Source organism: Camelina sativa, chromosome 9 (assembly GCF_000633955.1).
Source record: "Camelina sativa cultivar DH55 chromosome 9, Cs, whole genome shotgun sequence".
NCBI lineage: Eukaryota > Viridiplantae > Streptophyta > Magnoliopsida > Brassicales > Brassicaceae > Camelina > Camelina sativa.
This window is the reverse complement of record NC_025693.1, coordinates 31,900,519-31,921,015: the sequence shown is the minus strand read 5'-3', so window position 1 is coordinate 31,921,015 and position 20,497 is coordinate 31,900,519. Positions and strand designations below refer to the sequence as shown.

Here is a 20,497-nt window from a genome sequence, read left to right as displayed (position 1 = left end):
ATCTAAACAAAACCAGAAATATATTCATTTAAATATTCTATTCAATCATGGAAACCGGTTTCAGCATTTTAAAGCTATCTCTTTGCCTTGGCCTAGTCGTGGTTGTCTCATGTGCTCAGGCTCCCGCACCATGGAATCCATCTAATGGGATGCGTCCGGGAACATGTGACCACTACGAGTGCCCCACTTATAAATTGGTAGAGGCTGGATACGCCTATGAGATCCGCATGTATGACACTGCGGTATGGATGTCCACTAGTCCTATCTCTGCAAAATCCATGACTCAAGCCACCAAAACCGGTTTCCAACGGTAACTTATCAATCTATTATAATATTTGTTATATATAGGTGTATCTAATATATAGTGAAACCGAAACTGATTCTGTTTTGGTGTTGCAGATTATTTAGTTACATACAAGGTCAAAACAAGGACAAGGTGAAGATGAACATGACATCTCCGGTGATCACACAAGCAACACCAGGACAATCAGTCTAAACAGTCTCCTTCTACATTCCTAAAAAGAACCAACAGAACCCACCTCAGGCCGATGACCTCCACGTGCAGACATGGAAACCAACCTACGTAGCCGTAAGGCAGTTGGGCGGGTACGTGTCTGACAAAGTAGCCAAGATAGAAACTGCGGCTCTAATGGATAGTCTCAAGGGCACTCAATGGCTTTTGCCTATCGAGAAGAGCAAAGGAAAGTCACCGGCGTATTTGGTGGCTGATTATAACCCGCCGTCCCAAACCACAGCTAGGGTTAATGAGATCTTGGTTCCGTTTACCATGTAAATGAATAAATCATGTTACATCCTCACAATCGGATTAGAAGAGGGTGGTTTAGAACCGAGACTCTAATAGCAGCCTCTGGTTTAACCGGTTTTATATATATTTCTGGTTATTTATTAATATTGTTCTTTTGGTTTTCATTTTCTCCCTACCAAAGAATATTAGTAATGGTGGGAAAAAAAACTGTAACCAAAAAGCTTATAATGGAAACTAAACAAACTAAAAAAACTGTAACTAAAAAGCTTATAATTGTAATGGTTTTACTATAGTTTCGGTTTCTAAATAAAATATGATCGAAACCATGAAAAAAATATCGGAAAATATAAACTAAATGGCTAATTTAATTTATGTCACTTTTGGTGTTTTTAATGTAATTTGTTTTTTGTCGGCAAAATTGTTGTATTAAATCATGTGTTTATAATGCAACTTAATCCTATCCTAAGATGAACCACAAACACAAACCTTATCTGTTACATGTTTTTTTTTTGATAAGTGTATAAAACCTTTATTTCTGTAACGTTGCATGGCCGTAACAAAGAAAGGATCCGCCATGGAAGCAGCTTTGAGCATCTTCAAGCTCTCGTTCCTCTTAAGCCTTCTCTCCGGCGGTTCAGACTTTATCGACTCGCGTTCCCACCCGGACAAGTTGGGACGACCCCACCGTCGTGCATCCAAGCAGAGTGTTCGAGTTACGAGTTGGTCTACGCCGGTAATGGCTACGAGATTCACCGCTACACCGCCACTGTTTGGATTTCTACCGAACCAATTCAGGGTTCCTCTCTTAACGATGCTTCAGGAACCGGTTGGAACGAGTATGTTCTTCATTTTAGTTCCTAAAATTAATCGGAAACAAATTTCAAAACGCGTTGCTTTGATCTTGTGTGTGCAGATTGTCTGATTACATGAGCGGAAATAACGAGTATCACCAGAGGATAGAGAGGGTACATCCTCATATCACACAAGTCAAGTCTCTCAGAACTTTAGTACCTTCATGGTCTCTTCCTTCGTTCCCAAGGTATACCAACCTGATCCACCACCTCCGGTGAAAAATCTCCACATACAGAGATGGGATCCGACGTATGCGGCGGTGAAGCAATTTGGTGGATACGTGGCGGATCACACTATTGGAAAAAGAGTGGCGGAGCTAGAGGCGAGCCTACAAGGTACCGTATGGGCCAAGGCAATTGAGAAAAGCAGAGAAACCAGACCGACTTGGGCCTACACGGTAGCGCAATTTAGCTGGCCGTTCCAGTGGGATCGTCGGGTCAATGAGATTTGGTTTCCGTTTGAAATGGACGATGAAGAAATTGTCAATATCGTTACTCAGTAAAACACTTTAGTTAGTCATATATGACTTATGTTTTTTTTTTGGTGTGTTAAATTGAGAAGGGCTTTGGGCCATAAATTATGTTTGGCCCAAATATGTTAATGGGTTCGTTAAGGTTATATATATAATGAATTTTACCCAAGAGAGATTATTAAGCTAAAAAGACAATGGCTAAACCTAATTAAATACGACAAAATTGGAGTCGTATGATCCAAGAGAGGTCGTCGAGTTTTAGGGTATTTGAAACTTGAGGATCTTGCACAAGATTCATGGAGTCGTCATCAAGGCCTATGATTGGAGAGAAAGAAATTTGCAGTATTTGTTATTCTTGCGGAAAACTTGGACACCTGAAGAAAGATTGTAAGAGCATACGAGATGAAGATAGGCAGACACAACAACAACCAATTGGAGAAGAGGTTGTTAGCAATATTCTCCCAGACGAGGTTCTTTGTCATGTCTCACAACCTATTGAAGATTGTAAGAGCATACGAGATCATCAGGATTGTGTTAGTATTCAGCCAGACGAGCTTCTTTGTCATGTCCCACAAGCTATTGAAGATTGTAAGAGCAGACAAGATCAGGATTGTCTTAGCATTCTCCCTGACGAGCTTCTTTGTCATGTCTTGTCCTTCCTTACCACAAAGGAGGCTGCCTTGACATCAGTAATCTCCAAGAGGTGGCGCAATCTGTTTGCATTTGTCCCTAACCTTGACATTGATGACTCTGTCTTTCTTCATCCCGGTAAGCTCCAATGTTACCTGACTGGACGGAGGTTCCAGGATTTTGTTAATAGAGTATTGGCTCTGCAGGGTACAACTCCCATTAAGAAATTCTCCCTCAAATGTATCGATGTTTCTACAAATTTAGTGGATGGTTGGATAAGTAATGTGTTGGCCCGTGGTGTTTCCGAAGTTGATCTAAAAATCAGTTTGCAATTCTACGGTGAGTATGTGCTATCTTCAAAAAATTTCCAGAGCAACAANAAAACACTTTAGTTAGTCATATATGACTTATGTTTTTTTTTTGGTGTGTTAAATTGAGAAGGGCTTTGGGCCATAAATTATGTTTGGCCCAAATATGTTAATGGGTTCGTTAAGGTTATATATATAATGAATTTTACCCAAGAGAGATTATTAAGCTAAAAAGACAATGGCTAAACCTAATTAAATACGACAAAATTGGAGTCGTATGATCCAAGAGAGGTCGTCGAGTTTTAGGGTATTTGAAACTTGAGGATCTTGCACAAGATTCATGGAGTCGTCATCAAGGCCTATGATTGGAGAGAAAGAAATTTGCAGTATTTGTTATTCTTGCGGAAAACTTGGACACCTGAAGAAAGATTGTAAGAGCATACGAGATGAAGATAGGCAGACACAACAACAACCAATTGGAGAAGAGGTTGTTAGCAATATTCTCCCAGACGAGGTTCTTTGTCATGTCTCACAACCTATTGAAGATTGTAAGAGCATACGAGATCATCAGGATTGTGTTAGTATTCAGCCAGACGAGCTTCTTTGTCATGTCCCACAAGCTATTGAAGATTGTAAGAGCAGACAAGATCAGGATTGTCTTAGCATTCTCCCTGACGAGCTTCTTTGTCATGTCTTGTCCTTCCTTACCACAAAGGAGGCTGCCTTGACATCAGTAATCTCCAAGAGGTGGCGCAATCTGTTTGCATTTGTCCCTAACCTTGACATTGATGACTCTGTCTTTCTTCATCCCGGTAAGCTCCAATGTTACCTGACTGGACGGAGGTTCCAGGATTTTGTTAATAGAGTATTGGCTCTGCAGGGTACAACTCCCATTAAGAAATTCTCCCTCAAATGTATCGATGTTTCTACAAATTTAGTGGATGGTTGGATAAGTAATGTGTTGGCCCGTGGTGTTTCCGAAGTTGATCTAAAAATCAGTTTGCAATTCTACGGTGAGTATGTGCTATCTTCAAAAAATTTCCAGAGCAACAATCTAGTTAAGCTGAAATTAGACAGTCTTTATATTGATGGGTTGCCTGGAGGCATATTCTTACCAATGCCTAAGCTGGAGGAATTAGTCTTGGTTGATATGATCTCGACAAAGGTTGATATCAATGTGTCTAATGCAAGCCTCAAGAGCCTAACAATCAATACCACTTTTCTTTCTGGCACTTAATCATTTGATACACCTAGTCTTGTTTACTTCTCTTACGATGGTTATGTTGTCCGTGACTACACCGTAGTTAATATGGAAAACTTATTTGAAGCTCATATCAGACTTTTGGCAACTTGTTATGAAGTTGAGATAGCAAGAGCAGCGCCAAACCATGATCATCATTTACCTAGTGTGGAGGGTGTTTTATCCCGATTTACAAATGTGGGGAAGCTGATGAATGGCATGCGAAATGTTCGGTATCTGGACTTGTCTGGCGATACTCTCGAGGTCAGTTTTCTTATTTGCTCTCTCTTGTAATATCTTTTCTGTCTACGTTCATGTACCATGGCGGTCTTGTTTTCAAACATGTAACTGCAAAATTCCTAATATGTGGCTGCTTTTCTTGTTATCAGGTGCTTTTTCTATGCTGTGAATCAATGCCAGTTTTCACCAACCTCAAATCGTTAACTATTAAGAGTGACGCAAGTCGAGGATGGCAAGCATTGCCAGATCTTATAAGGAACTGTCCGCATTTAGAAACTCTAGTCCTTGAGGTACAAAAACAACTCATTTTCAAACGTGTACAAAGATAAGAGGTCATACCTACTTTGAATCTCTAAATTCTCTCCTTTATGCTTCCAGGGGTCTCTTGCACCAAGTTACATATAAATGCGGGGATGCTTGTGACTGCGTTTCTCGAGAGGATAAGGGTCGGTCACTCACATCTTGTCCAGTAAAAGTGTTAGAGATCAAAGCGTTTCAAGGAAGAATCGAAGAGATGCACATGATAAAGCATTTCTTGGACTATTTTCCGTGTTTGAAAGAGGTAAAGATCTTTATGGAAGGGAATGGTCCTACACAGCTCAGAGACCCCGAAGCGTCCGAAGTAATCATAGAGAAGATGAAACTCTACAACAAAAAAAACTTGGTGCGACCCGTTTCTTTCTAGAAACAAAAATCACATACAATGTTATAAACTAAATAGGTTGTGATCGTTTGTGTTGTCACTTGATAGTATTTTCAATTCCTTACATAACAAGTTGAACCACTTCTTCAGTTTGGGTTGGACTGACTCACTTCTAAAATTTAATCAAATTGAATGGTTTAATAAGTCGGTTGTGTTGGACCATGTTTTAGGTCCTGTTCGTTTGACTATTTGTGTGATTTATTCAAATGATCCATTCAAAAGCTTCATCCAAATGAGTTATTTGAATGTCAAATGACTCAACAAACAAAAATAAAAAAATTCATTTGAATGATGCATCTCAATGGAGATGTGTTTGTTTGCTTTATTTACATTCTCATCTAAATGGATTTGATTAGAATAATAACTAAAATACCCATGTTTTGATCTAACAATTTTTTAATCTTAATTTAACCATATTAATTTTAAATATTGATCTAAAGTATATATTCATAGATTTTCATTCAAAACCAAACAAAAATGTGATTTTACGTTTTTGGCAGGAAAAAGTGATTTTGTGTGTTGTTTTTTTTGCGGAAAAAGTGAATTTACGTTTTTGCCGGGAAAATGTGAATTTATGTTTTTGGCGGGAAAATGCGATTTTGTGTTTTTGGCGGGAAATTGTGAATTTACGTTTTTGGCGGGAAAATGTAAATTTACGGTTTTGCCGGAAAAATGTGATTTTACGTTTTTGGCGGGAAAATATGATTTTGTGTTTTTGGTGGAAAATTGTGAATTTACGATTTTGGCGGGAAAATATGATTTTGCGTTTTTGGCGGGAAATTGTGAATTTACGTTTTTGGCGGGAAAATGTGATATTGTAGGTTTAGCGGGAAATTAGTTTATGCATTTTTGGCGGGAAAATGTGATTTTAGGTTTTTTTGCGGGAAAATGTGATTTTATGTTTTTGGCGGAAAAATGTAATTTTACGTTTTTGGCGAGAAAATGTGATTTTGTGTTTTTTTTTTGCGGAAAAGTGAAATTTTTGTTGTTGGCAAATTTTTTTGACTTTATGATTTTGGTCCAAACATTGTGATTTTAGTTTCGGCGGAAAATTTATCATGTGTTTTTGACATTTTGTAAGAATTGTAAAAATATTATTTATAATTTTATAGATAAATAGATTTTTTATATAATAAGGATATATTTGTAATTTGTTATTTTTGGATGAAGCATCTCCATCCAAATGGTTCAACTAGAATCATTCAAATGAGTTTCAAATTTTTGTCTAAAATTTTAAAACTCATTTAGATGATCCATGTGAATGATTTTGGATAATGTTATTTTCTTGACAAAAACGAACAACATTTGGATGGACCATTCAGATGGTCCATTCAAATGAACAAACGAACAGGGCCTTAGTCATGTATCCCAATTTTTTATGTTGAAGTTTTTTCTCTTCTATATTGTGATGCTTATTTATCTATTTATTTGAAAGGAAAATAGAGGGCTTTTCTTGAAACACAAAAAAACATAAATATTTAAGAAAGGTATACCAATGAAAGTTTTAAAACAAGAATCATAAATCAAACTGAGGAACAAGAACAATTGACTATATATGTAAGAACAACCCGTAATCGTCGTTCCGCTATGCTATGTTAAGGGTTCGCGTTTCATTCCAAATCGTTTGAGTACATTGCAGTGTGTTTTTTTCTTTCTATTTAACAACCGCTGTAGGGTTTTATACTTACAGAAAGTAATAGTTTTTATCAGAATAGTAAATAAAAATTTGCAAAAGACACAAAAATATCATAATAAAGTTTAACCAATGGGGTTGCATCTCGAGTGTCATTTTTGGCCCGACATCACCCACATAATTAAAGCAACCAGACACCCCAAAATGTCGAAACCACTTGAAACCACCCTTGTATATTGTCCATACATCTTTTTTTCCTCCCCCACATGAAATATTTCCTGTAATTTTCGTTTGTGGGATATTTTCACTATGTTTAGACTTTAGTGTATTAAAATATCAAGACCATCATTATTTTTCTTTTCCTTACATATATATAACATCAAAATTTTGAGCCAAAGCATGTATATCCTTTGAACCTCGAAGTTTTGGGTTAAAGAATTGATCCATATATAGCCGTTTCTCATGTTATTGAAGGGCATTTAGAGAGTAATAGGAGACGATATACACATATATTGGGAGGATTAGGATTACCGATATATTGTTAGATTTGATCTTATCTCTTTACTTAAGGCTCACGCAATTGCTAGCCTATATATTGTACTCTTTCCCATTGATATCGAATAACACAAATATTCAGAGCAAATCCCTAATTTGATATGGTATCCCTGATCTTCACATTACTCTAATCTCGGTCTCTCACTTACTTGATGGAATTGCTAGTTCTGTGATATTTACCAAAGAGTTTTGTTTGATTCAGGACCAAACTTCAAGGACTTTGATTGGTGCGGATGAAGCACGGGACAGGGTTTATCATCTGACTGGTGCGGTTATTCCTCAAGCAAACCGGATTGGGAAGATGCCACCCACATTTACTTTTTTTTTTAATGTAAACGTAATCTTCTTCTTTTTGTCTCAAAAATAGAATATATGAAAGTTATATTTCTAAAATTCGCATCAAGCCACTATACAGTATACACCTTGGCGTGGCATTGAATGTATATATTCGTGAATCCGAAACTAAACGGTTAATACATGACAAAAGTGTAAATTATCCATTCCAAAAAAAAAAAAGCAAAAAAATCAAAAGTAGGGCACAACAAATCCTTCTTTGTTCTTTCCACATTTTCTCACGCTAAACATTAACCACCATAAAAAAAAAACCATCTTGATAAATTATAAAGTAGTAATCTATTATATTAACAATATAACCACCCATAGTTTTTTAAACAAGCAAGATAACAAACTTTGGTTTGGTATCTTTATAATTATAGTCTAAATCATTCAGTTAAAGAAATATAAATGAACCGACATAATAGTTTTGTTTTGGCTATATACTGAAATTAATGTTATACGGGTTTAACCACAACAAAAAGTAAAATAAACATATAATTTTTGTTGTGTCCGTACTTCTCGGGTCTTGCTTCGCAGGCTGTCTTTCGATGGCTATCCAATCGCTTACGTCTGTCCAAACATGATTTTATTCACATCGAATATATAATAGTAATAATAATACTATTAATGTTAGTCGTTATTGAATAGTGAAAAGCTAAACATTATTATTTTTGGTAAGGAACCTAACATTATTTAGTTCACATCAAACTTTAAAAGGGGTGGACATGCGAGGAACCTAGATACGAAGCTCTGAGTTCTTTCAAATACTTTTTCTCTCCTCGAATAGCCTCTTACGTGGCATTTCATGTACCCTTCACCTTCAACATATTCTTTCTGGTTATACCCTCAAAACGTATCTTATAAAAAAAGAAATCTTATAAAACGAAATTTATTCGTTAGACACGTTTATCAACTATAGTCGGTTATAGTTTCAATCTATGTACATATTTAATGATTATTGTTTTCTATGCCTAACAAATGAGTATATATGTTCAAAAATTGTAAATATGAACAAGGCGTCTTAGTAATTCTCTCTACTTATGGATAATGAAAAGTTAGAGAGTTGATAACTATGTGTTATGCCACTTCTCACTACGAAAACTTAAAACTGAAAAAATGGATGCACAAAATTGAAAAAATGGGTTGAACAAAATTGGGTTGAATAATATTCAACTCATTCATCTCCAAAATAGTGGTTGAATGAGTTGAAGATTTTTGCTGTAGTATTAGTTTATTTTTTCAACTTTTTGAGTTGAACGGGCTGAATAGTTTTTTCCAACCTTTTCAACTTTTACAATGCAAATGGTGAAAATTGGTTGAATAAATTTTTTCAACCTATTCAATCTCTTCTACCTTGCAACCATTTGCACCCATAGATCAGCCATTATCGACGCATGTTACTATACTTTCTAGTTTCTAGCGGTTGCTGATCCTAAATAGAAACACGAGTAGATAATAATGTTCAAATACTTCCTCTTGTCCTATTCATTTTCTACCTTTTCTAGTTATTATTTATTTAATGCATATTTCTAGAATTAATATATTATTGAATATCTATTTAATTTATCTTTGTATAATACTCCGACTATTTGTTCTGAATTATTAGAAGCATAAAAAAAGTATGAACACGAAAAATCAGGAAGGAGTAACGGACATCTCGACGTGGAACAACAAGAGACTCAAGAATGCAACCCACGACGAGATTGTTGATTCGTTGACAGTGACAACTGCCCCGCAACTATTTAGTGACACTTGTGGTTTGTCAAATTTTATCATAAAAGAAAAAAACACTTGTCGCTTTCACTTTCAGTATGCAATATCTTTTATTCTTTCCCATTATGCGTAATTGTGTTTTGTGTATCAGTGTATAGCATACCTCCCGGTTTAAGCACTATGCTGTTATGTCGAAAAACGAAAAAAAGGGTTATATGTTAATAACTTAATAATATGGGTATATTAATAAGAAGAGTCTACGATTAAAAAGGGACAAAAAAAAAAAAAAAAAAAAAAAAAAAAANTCACCCTAGTAATTAAAGGCGATGACATATAATATACCTAACCAATGGTCCATTGTTTTTCCTTCCTAATTCTGAACAATACTTGTAGAAGATTCACCAAAAATAGTGTTGAACAGCAAAACAATCCATGGTTCAGAATCGTTTTAATCCATAATACAATTTTATTATATCTTTCCCGATATGGATATTGGCAATCTAATAATAGAATATATTGAAATTGGTAGATAAAAATAAAATGAAGAGACGCACATTTGACAATTAATATGACACAAGTATTGCCAGTTATATTGATTTGAGAATATCGATGTAATAATGAAACTTAATTCGAGATTGACCTGATAAAAGTCATCATATATATATGTATGTTAGGTAGAAATTTCACATTGAAAAGAAGCAACTTTAAATATTAATATGAATTAATTTTATTTATTTTATTTATTTTCAATCAAATTTGAAATTAAGAACCTATGAAACTTTAACATGTACCATTAAATAATTGTCACATAATTAATTAATACGTTCGAACAAATCTGCCATCGTCGATCCATGGACTACACCACAATGGTATATTTCCGTTGTATGAATAGCAAAAAATATTTATACGATTTTAGTTAGTTGTCTTCAAGATTTGTGGACCACAAGTCTAATTTTATGTGGTTACTTACATGATCTTATATATAGTGTTCTACCCTCAGAAAAGGTCCGTATCCTTTTGATAATACTTGTGTGACGGATCCAAAAACGTAAATTTCCATCCTGTAAACGTAGCAGTCTGGACTTTAATTTAAGTTTGGTAGCACTGAAATAACAGGTTGAACCGATAACACTTGGTGGTACACTTATTATATATAATTTTTTTTTTATGTGGTGACAGAGAGAAACACTCGGATCCATTCCAAGCCATACCGTACGTCTCTTCTCTGAAATTGTTGGTAACTACCAACTAACAATATCTTAAATCTAGAGATCGTTATTTGTTACGAACATTGAAGGAATTATTTAGCCTAACTAGATTCATCGTACGTACCGCTTGGCGACGTCATAGGTCGGTGTTGGATATGGACCTTCTTATTTTTTTACGTCAATACTTTCATCAGTTTCATGAGTAGTTATAATCACCAAAAGCAGGTGATGACTACACAGATATTAGATAGAGAAGGTAAATAATTTTTTTTTTCTTTTTAAAGAAGCATACTGAAACATCGGTTTTTTAGGTTTTCAAGTGGATACGAACCTTTTCTGAGGGTAGAAAATACGATTTCCAAAACACTTTGTTCTCCATCCATGATACATTAAAAAACTGTAGTCACTATTTACTATGTTACAGATTACTAACGATGTAAAAGTTTATTTAGCGAATAAATAACATATGTCGACGATCGATGGAGGCTTTCAAAAATATTGTCCCGATAATCAATAATATTATTGATATCGATACCCAAAAGAGAAATAATTGATATAGCTTTAGATTTTGAACTGTTTGGTCGTACGGCATTGTAAGATCTTTTTTTATCATCTCTCATCTGCTTATATATACACACGCCTTCAAAGCTAATCGAAAGTGACCCCTAAAAAGAATAAAATTTTCTTACGCAAATTACATATATATCAATGGCGGTCTTGTCTAAACCGATCACGGAACCAAAATCCGAGCTTTCGCTTATCCCGGTTATAGATATCTCTAACCCAGAGTCCAAATATGCCCTCGTCAAAGCCTGCGAAGACTTTGGCTTCTTCAAGGTGATCAACCATGGTGTTTCCACAGAGTTAGTCTCTGTTTTAGAACACGAGACGGTCGAGTTCTTCTCGTTGCCCAAGTCAGAGAAAACCCAAGTCGCAGGTTATCCCTTTGGATACGGGAGCCGTACGATTGGTCGGAATGGTGATGTGGGTTGGGTTGAGTATTTGCTCATGAATGCTAATCTTGATTCCGGTTCCGCTCCACTCTTTCCGGGTCTTTCGCAAAACCCGGCAACTTTTAGGTCGGTTTTTTTTTGTCCTCTTTTGTTTTGTTTTTAACACTCTCCCATACTCTGTTTTCGTGCTCTGTTTTTCTGCTATGTGTTTGTTTTTATACTTCATCTTCTGTCTCTTTCTATGCTTTTATGGCTTCTTTTTTTTGTGACTTTTTTGATTCCATTTATTTATCTCAAGTTTTGTTCTTTTTTAATCTTACAGAAACGTACTGGAAGAGTACATAACATCAGTGAGAAAAATGACATGCCATGTCTTGGAGATGATTACAGATGGGTTAGGTATTAAACAGACAAACACACTTAGCAAGCTCGTGTCTGACCAAAACACGGATTCGATACTGAGACTTAATCACTATCCACCATGTCCTCTTATCAAAAAGAAGACCAATGGTGGTAAAAATGTGATCGGTTTTGGTGAACACACAGATCCTCAAATCATCTCTGTCTTGAGATCTAACAACACTTGTGGTCTCCAAATCAATCTAGCTGATGGCTCTTGGATCTCTGTCCCTCCCGATCACTCTTCCTTCTTCTTCAACGTTGGTGACTCTCTCCAGGTTCGTCTTAACCCTTATGTATATATATATATTCTCCCGTTTCAGACCAGATGATCTAAGTAAGCTTTATATATATATATATATATATATATATATATTTATTGTGTAGGTAATGACGAATGGGAGGTTCAAGAGCGTGAGGCATAGGGTTTTAGCCAACTGTAAAAAATCTAGGGTTTCCATGATTTACTTCGCTGGACCTTCGTTGACTCAAAGAATCGCTCCGCTGACTTGTCTTATGGACAAAGAAGACGAGATGTTGTACGAAGAGTTCACTTGGTCCGAGTACAGATCCTCTGCCTACAACTCTAGATTGTCTGATAATAGGCTTCAACAATTCGAAAGGAAGACTATCAACCATAATAAATTACTGTTAAAAATATGATTAATGATTTCTATTTTTGTTCGTGATTCATAAATCTTATCTAAGTGTGTGTTATTCCCTATATAATTATGTGTATGATTGAAGTTAATGTTGATCCAATAATTGTAATATAATGCAATAGCTATGTTTTCTCTAGCATCAGTATCGCTTTGAAAACTTTGTAATATCAAGTTGTTTTAAACACTTTAAATAAGCCGTTTTAATTAATTTTTGAAAATTTCTTTTCTTCAGGTTCTTAAAAAGAAAAAAAACTAGTTAATGAAAGAATTTGTATTTAATAATTTTAAACGATTACATATGCGATTCTTTGGCGACATAGTAATTATACTGAAAGAACAAATTTAGTAGTTGACAAAAAAAAAAAAAAAAACAAATTTAGTAGAGTTCGTGTGTATAAAAAAAACTAAGCTGAAAATAAATGATGACTTAAGGCCGTACGTTATATACTCTCCAGTCTCCCACATTAAACTTAATTTTACACCAATATTATAAAACCATACATTGACATTCCGATATTACATTGTTGGATCAAACCTTTTAACACTCTATATGGCTAACAACTTTATAATAGTATTAAAGATATGGATAAAGAAATTACAACCAAAAAAATCTCAATTCTTACACGTTGAATGTGGTCCGAGTATTTGTTTTTGGACACCAATATGTTCAGTGATCTAGGTAGGCCGTAGGCACTAGGCATACATATTAATATGATAATTTAGACAGCGTGTCGTGTACTTAATTAGAGTTTGCAAACCATTTTTTCTGTTTTCAAGGAAAGAAGTGACTTGTCACCAGTTCACTGTATTGTTATTTTCACTTGGGCCAACTTGGATGGATATCTGAAAGTTTATATTTTTTTTAACGTTGGTGTCTCTATAAGTTTTATATAACGACTTCTCCTTTCTTTCTTCTTTTAATAATTCCTTATCATGCTGGTTGGTGGTACCCAGGTAGAGAGGTAGAGATGTCAATTGGTCTCTAAAACCATGGGCTGTCCGGTTCAAATTAATTTGGACTGGTTTTGGTTATTACCAAATTTAAAACGGTCAAATGGGCTTAAAACAATTTAGCCCATTTATATATGGTCTAAACTAATTTGGACGTGGTATGTCCAATAATCCTAAAAAATTAGGGTTTTACTATTTGGGGGATTTTTTTTTTTTTTTTCGCCGCTTCTCTGTTTCTTCGTGTATTTATGAGTATTATAAGTGTATTATGAGTGTATTATGAATTTATAAATCTTTAGCTTTATAATTATGAGTTTATAAACCTTTAGCTTTATAATTATGAGTTTATGAGATTATGAATTTTGTTTCAATCTGCAACCAATGGACAGACCAATTGGTCATGGTCCTATTTGGTTTGGACATATTTGGGTGTGGGTGTATTTGGGTCTTCACACATAAATGACCATAAATTGTATATGTCCAAATGGACATGCCCATTTGGTTATGGACAGACCAATTTACAACCCTATACCCAGGTGGTATTCAAGTTTAAACGACGGTTTTGTTTAAGAAGAAAACGCCAAAACTAGTCATATGTTCTTCCTGTGCAAAACAGAGAAACCTACGCACAAGTAATTACTTCAACAATGGCCTACGCACAAGTATACTTTATGAGCATTGTTTCAACTTATTCCAAAACATTGCCGACATCGATGAATCCCTTTCTATGAGATCCCATGATCATTAGCCCCTAGCAAACTTTTAAACATTGCAAAACAATGTCAGATCTGGTTACATTGAGTTTTTTTGAGGATTTTTTCGAGTTATTGGGCAATTGGAATCTTGCACTGATTAGGATTGTGTTGTGACTACTTCAATAATAGAGAGACCTAAGTTCCAAACTTGCTCTCTAAATGCTTTTGGGGAAATCTGAATGCACAAACTAATTCAAGTGATCAAGAGAAGTGCAGACGAACCATCAGAATTTGGCAATTAAATCAGAATTCTGATAAATTAGCTTTTTGGTAAAGCAGCACAATCATTGTCTAAATGTTCATCACTAGAAATCATTTATATAATTCGAAATGATGAGCTCGTCATTTCGTAGACACAATCATAACATCCCACACTTCCTTGAATCCCACGCTAGTGTTTGTTCTATCACTTCATTTTTGCCCTTTCTTTTTCCACAGGTCACCGAACATCTTCATCCCTGAACCTTTCCTCTTCCCAAACCCTAACCCGTCATCCAAATCATCAGCCATCCCCGGTGATCCTACAAACCTGCCTGCAAAATGCGTCTCCATTGACCCGCACCGCTCTGAGAACCGACCATTCATCTCAACCCCTCCAGATAGAACCGCAGCTGCAGCGTCTGCTGCTTTCCTCCACTGCTCGGTTTGTACTTTCAGCTTCTTCATCTCGGCTTCTAGACTCTCTTTTGCGTCTTCCATGGATTCAAGCTTCTTCTTTAGCTTTGCCGTGGTCTCGTTACTTTCTTCCAGTTCTTCCTCAATCCGACTCACCTTTGAAGCTATCTCATCCTCTTTCGCCTTAGCAGTGGACATTTCTGAACCCGTCCTCTTCAACTGATCCTTCAAGCTTGCGTTCTCCTCGCCAAGTGATACCTTTTCTTTCTCCAAGTCGTATAGTCTAGCTTTCAGTACATTGATTTGGTCTTCCTTTGAAGCCAACTCATCACTCTTCTTCACCTTCTCACCTTCTTTTGCTTCCTCAACAAGAACCTCGAAAACATCAGTATCTTGATGTCCATCACCAGGAATCTCGTCTCTCTCCGGAACAGAAGGGTTTGGTTTCTTGGATATCTTCTTATGATGAAGCTCTTCTTGAGCACATTTCTTGGCAGCCTCAGCTCTAGCCAACTGCTGTTTGAGCAATCTCAACTCCTCCTGGGCTTGACCTAGCTGTGACTCCAAGCCAGAGATGCGACTCCCAAGCTTCTTCTGAGTCAGAGGATCAGTGTGAGGCCCACCACTCCTCGGAGATCTACGGTCAAGACCGAGCTTTGGACTCCGGTCTGTAATTGGACGGTTGAGATGCTTCGGCTCAGAGGAAATGGACGGTGATGATGTCCTTAGCCTTGGAGATTGTCTCTGAGGCAACTCTGAACCTCTAATACTACTCAAATCACAACAAGACACAAGGAAGGATTTGCAATTTTCACTCGTATCAGTCTATCAGATCATAGAGAGACTAATAACAACAAAAAACCAATTCCAAACATTAGTATCATTACCTTGGTTTTGGCATTCTGATTTACGCAAAGCTGTTGACGCTATCTCCAGAGGTTGTATGATCTGATGCAAATCAAAGAACATACATGAGCTTGTTTCGGAGGCAAGACTCACTCTAATAAGAGTTGTGAGACACGCACCACTAAGTGCGAGTGAGAGACTCTCTTAAACTGATTATTACACTAGCATCTGATCTGAGTCAAACCAGACAATTGAGACTGTGAGATAGAAGTAGAACACATTGCTTTTGCTTTTCCACTCAAAACACTTTAGAAGATTTCAACAAGATCACAAACTTCAATCTTTCACCAAACCCATTATAGAAAAAAGAAGAAAAAACAGATTTCTCAATAGTTTCTAAGTTCCATGTTCACATGAATCACATATGCACACTACACACATGCGGTAGTCTATTAAAGACTGAAACTAACCTTGAAGGAGATCAAGACAATGTAGAGACAAGCTGAATACTTTCTCGGTTTCTCTTTTGCAATTGAATACGAAGGAGTGACTGAGATAAATACTAAAACAGAGGAAATAAATTTTGAATCTGTTGATGAGATTAATTGGGGTTAATACAAACAAGAAGCACAAAGACAAGAAAACCCAAAAAATGTGGAGAAAGGAGAAGTTTTAAAGCTTTTGTCCAGAAAGAAAGAGAGAGACTCTCAATTCAAGAAGCTGAGAGAGAGAGAGAGAGAGATTAAAAAGAGACGTTGGGGGAGATTTGAAATAAAGCTGATGATGAAAATGGGAATGACCTTTGTTGAGAGAGAGGAGAAGAAAAAGCACAAAAGTGTAATTTAACTCAGGTCCCACGTTTACATGAAATCATATTGTTTTTTCCTTTCCTTTTTTCATACATTACTTTTTTTTAATCTTTTTACATTTAAGATTCTCTGAATGATCTGATCTGAGTGATCCAAACATGAAATATATATATATATATATAGTACGAATGTTATACATCGTGTATAATAACTAAGTTGCCAAATTATAGCAATTTGATTCGGTTCATAAGTAAGAGATGAATTTGTTTATATTTTGAAGCACATCTTTGTATGTCTTTTTATTACATATGAAAAATTTATACAAAACAAAATGGTGTACTTATAATATTTATACCCACATGTGTGTACCCTTATATCAATCGGTCTGACATTGTTTCTTTCTTTTTGTCGGTTTCCACAAAGTTCAAACTCTTTTGTTTTAGTTTAGTTTATTTTCATTTCGGATATATATGTTAACCTTCACATTTTCAATCCAATTCCTTTAGTAGATTAAGTTATGTCTATATTTTTCTACTTTACATATGAAAATTGAAACAATGTACGTTCGAGATTCCATGCACAATGTTGAAAAGCAAACCACATAGAATGTTACTACATTCTAGTATTTATATTCAAGGTAGAACCATAAAATCATTTATATATTTAAAATAGTTTTGGTTTGAAGACAAAAAAAAAAAAAGATATAAGTAAAAGTTGACATTTGAAAAATTGTACACATCATCAAAACTCTCAAGTAAATTCAGCGCCACTATGATTTTTGATTTGTAAGTTGCATCTAACCAACCAGTAACAACCACCTTTAACTTTTTGGTTCTTTTATGATGATGTTGGTAATAATAATTCTAGTCATTTTGGAATACTATATTTCAAAAATAATTTTGGGAGTTGTGAAACTATATAGGCCCATTTTTCAAATTAATCAGGTTCTCAAAGAAGACCATTAAGACACTAAACCACAAACAAAAGTTGCTCAAATCAAGATATGAAATGGTGAAATTTGGTGAGTTGCTGCTACTTGCTAGTCATATCTTTACGAAACCATAGACTTTATAAAAAATTACTCTAAATCAATATATATAAATGCGAAGCTAAAAACCCTAATATCCACTAACATTATTTTGGTCAACACTCTCCAACTTTGACTTTCTCTTCTGATTCATTTGCTATCAAAAAGACAAAACCTGTGCTCTTTCACTTTTTGTCTATGACTATGCTGATCGAGAAGAAATTATGGAAATAAAACATAAAGAACAGGATTGAACACAACCCAACCTTTTCTATTAAAACTGGAAATTATCTCATCTGTTTTTACTTTTCTTTTCTTTTCTTTTCTTCCTATAGGAACAAGACATTTATATGAATGAAGGTAATCATCAGATCCAGAACCCATGAAGTTTCCATTATTACCCTATTTTATTGCCAAGTAACTTCAGTTGGTGCACTTGTGGTCGTGGCATGAACCTCTGCTAAAGACACAGCCATAGCCATCATCATCTGCTCATCAAAACTCTCTGGAACAATGACAAGAGGAGGAGGAGTAGGAAAGTTGTGGAAGCTCTCGCCGGTCATGTAAGAATTTACATAGTTGTTGCTGCTTCCTGTTTCTCCCATCTCGGTGTTGTTATGGTAATGTTGTTGTTGTTGATGGTGGTGATGGTTGTCAGTGTCATCTACCTCTTGTTCTATGTCATAGTAACTGTCACAATTTCCAGGAACCATACTGTATGAAGAAACGTTGACATTGTGAATTTGATTGGAGGTTTCTCCAACCATTTGGCGTTCAGCGAGTGCGGAGATTGCACAAGTAAGCCCACCAGATGATAATGAAGACGGCATTGCTGGTTCTACAGTTGAAGCCATTCGTGGTAGTGAAGAAACATAACTATGATCTTCTGTTTCATAGTGCCCAGAAGAAGTCATTTCCCCTGAAGCTGAATTTTGCTGCGCCCCTGTTTCCTGTTAGAATAAGTTCAAAAGCCATGAGAATTTTAAAAATTGTCATCAGAGGTAAAAAAAAAGTTACACAAACAATTGTATATATACCTGAATGGAGAGCCATATTACTTCCATTACCATTAACTCTTCAAGGTCAACGTCAACCTCGTCATCCCTGTAGAGTTTACCGACAAATTACATATATAGTCAAATATGAATCACTCCGATTAAAGTCTCATCAGTGTGCATTTAGCTAATTTAACCATAAAAACATGATGTTTCTGAAAATGAGGCTATATTGTTGTGGTTGGAGACATAGTAGAAGCATAACAAACTTTAACTCGCAACTTCCACTGTAAGAGGAAGCATAATGACACTCACTTTATTCCTCAGTCCAAATCACTTGGTTCCCCAATATAAGACTAAAAGTCTAATAAACACTGAAGTGTTTTTCATAAATGATTTCATGGTTACAAGTGACTACACTAATCCAGTGAAAAAACAGACCTGTTTCCCCGAGGGCGAGAATGCTGTCTAACTACTGATGAGTTCTGCGATGGAACGATTTCCCCATCATCCATGAGGGAATTATAAGATACAGCTGCAAACCAAGGGACAAAAAAAAAACGAAGTCTGTCAAAACTGCCTTTGTGACACCATATTGGTTCCTGATACGTTCTGGCAGGACAAAATAAACCGACCTGAAGCTGAACCATATTCCATCTCGCCAGTCATTGCGCTTGTGCTAGAGGAACATGATTCAAGACGTTTCTGCATTTTCTCTTCATCATCCTGCATTTCCTTCTGCCTCATCCTTATTTTGGCTTCTATTACCCGTTGCTCTTCCTGCAAAAGGATACAGTTTCCAGATATGTAAAAAGCAGCATCCCCATCAAACTTATCGACACAAAAGAGTTACTGTACACATTTAAGTTTTGACTTACAACTTGTTCAATGCCCTTTTCTTCCTTTGTCTTTACTCCACGGTACTCGACAGCATAATTGGGTGTTTTACAAAATGGGCACCTCAGAAACGTCAAGGAGGACATAAAAGAGACGATCCATCAAATAACAAGAAATATTCTCGAACATTATTCCAGATGTTAACTAAAGGCACAGATTTAAGATGAAGGATACTGAGTAGGCCGAGCTGAATTAGGATTCTTCATTTGTAAAAAACACTCTGCAGCAAAATTAACAAGAAAGCAATGTCAAATGAAATGGAAACATGAATAGAACAAAGAGGCCTAAAATGTTAAATGAATAGTTCACCTGTACAAATGCTTTTCATGCAACATCTTGATCTATTGAGGCTAGGATAATACTAGAAACACAACATGGCAGCAGAGTTAGGCTCAACAAAAAAACATTGACGAGAAGGTAATTAAAACTACAGAGACTGAGAAGAAATTAAACAAACCAGAAAACAAATAGGACATTCTTCAAGATCATGACAGCTCTCATCGTCTCCAGGATAGCAAGGAGCAAGCTTAGATTCTACAATCAGTTTTCTGAGCTTTTTAATGTCGACATCTTTATTAACATACAAACCTTGTGGTTTCGTATACCTTTCTTCCACCACTTGCCTCTTCCTTCCCAACTTATTACCCATATCACACAAAAGTTTCAATCTTTTTTTTTTAAAACCCTTTCTTCTACTAAAACCCTATCCTACCACCTTTACAAGAGCAGAGAGATTATGTTACTCTAATAATCTCACAATTAACAACTAAAGTCAATTCCTTTTCTACAGTTACACCCACTGGAGAAACAAACAAACAAACAAGCCTACTCTCTATCCTAAAGGTACAAGCTTTAAACTGGAAACAACCTTCACCATAACCTGCACAAATGGTAAAACTCAATTTCAGCACACAATTCGGATTAAAAAAAAA

The 20,497-nt window shown here is 35.8% G+C and overlaps 4 protein-coding genes and 2 pseudogenes across 6 annotated transcripts in view; 4 read left to right on the top strand and 2 right to left on the bottom strand.

Moving 5' to 3' along the window:
- Nucleotides 7-1,058, top strand: LOC104713529 (annotated as a pseudogene).
- On the top strand, nt 1,224-2,261 carry LOC104713528 (annotated as a pseudogene).
- On the top strand, nt 3,369-5,193 carry LOC104715881 (putative F-box protein At3g58820). Its single transcript, XM_010433248.1, has 4 exons — nt 3,369-4,198; nt 4,319-4,532; nt 4,658-4,797; nt 4,887-5,193. The coding sequence occupies exons 1-4, from the start codon at nt 3,369-3,371 to the stop codon at nt 5,191-5,193; spliced, it is 1,491 nt and encodes a 496-aa protein (XP_010431550.1).
- On the top strand, nt 11,276-12,878 carry LOC104713527 (gibberellin 2-beta-dioxygenase 1). The gene is made up of 3 exons (XM_010430670.1): nt 11,276-11,735; nt 11,932-12,286; nt 12,396-12,878. Exons 1-3 carry the CDS (start codon nt 11,365-11,367, stop codon nt 12,669-12,671), a joined length of 1,002 nt encoding a protein of 333 aa, XP_010428972.1. The 5' UTR covers nt 11,276-11,364; the 3' UTR covers nt 12,672-12,878.
- Nucleotides 14,588-16,611, bottom strand: LOC104713525 (interactor of constitutive active ROPs 4-like). Of its 3 annotated transcripts, none has more exons than XM_010430667.1 (4): nt 16,308-16,611; nt 16,017-16,070; nt 15,879-15,939; nt 14,588-15,760 (listed from the first exon to the last, which is right to left on the bottom strand). In XM_010430667.1, exons 3-4 carry the CDS (start codon nt 15,890-15,892, stop codon nt 14,788-14,790), a joined length of 987 nt encoding a protein of 328 aa, XP_010428969.1. In that variant the 5' UTR covers nt 15,893-15,939; nt 16,017-16,070; nt 16,308-16,611; the 3' UTR covers nt 14,588-14,787. The 3 variants fall into 3 exon arrangements, with proteins under 3 accessions (XP_010428969.1, XP_010428971.1, XP_010428970.1); XM_010430669.1 differs by having other exon boundaries at nt 16,017-16,065; XM_010430668.1 differs by lacking the exon at nt 16,017-16,070.
- The window catches only part of LOC104713524, a 3,532-nt gene continuing 946 nt past the window's right edge, over nt 17,912-20,497 (bottom strand). Inside the window, exons 2-9 of the mRNA XM_010430666.1 lie at nt 20,023-20,445; nt 19,875-19,926; nt 19,740-19,785; nt 19,547-19,628; nt 19,304-19,448; nt 19,110-19,203; nt 18,711-18,777; nt 17,912-18,623 (exon numbers count right to left, since the gene is read on the bottom strand). Of these exons, the coding sequence (XP_010428968.1) occupies nt 18,081-18,623; nt 18,711-18,777; nt 19,110-19,203; nt 19,304-19,448; nt 19,547-19,628; nt 19,740-19,785; nt 19,875-19,926; nt 20,023-20,214 (1,221 nt within the window). The 5' untranslated portion in view covers nt 20,215-20,445 and the 3' untranslated portion in view covers nt 17,912-18,080. The remainder of the gene's footprint in view (nt 18,624-18,710; nt 18,778-19,109; nt 19,204-19,303; nt 19,449-19,546; nt 19,629-19,739; nt 19,786-19,874; nt 19,927-20,022; nt 20,446-20,497) is intronic.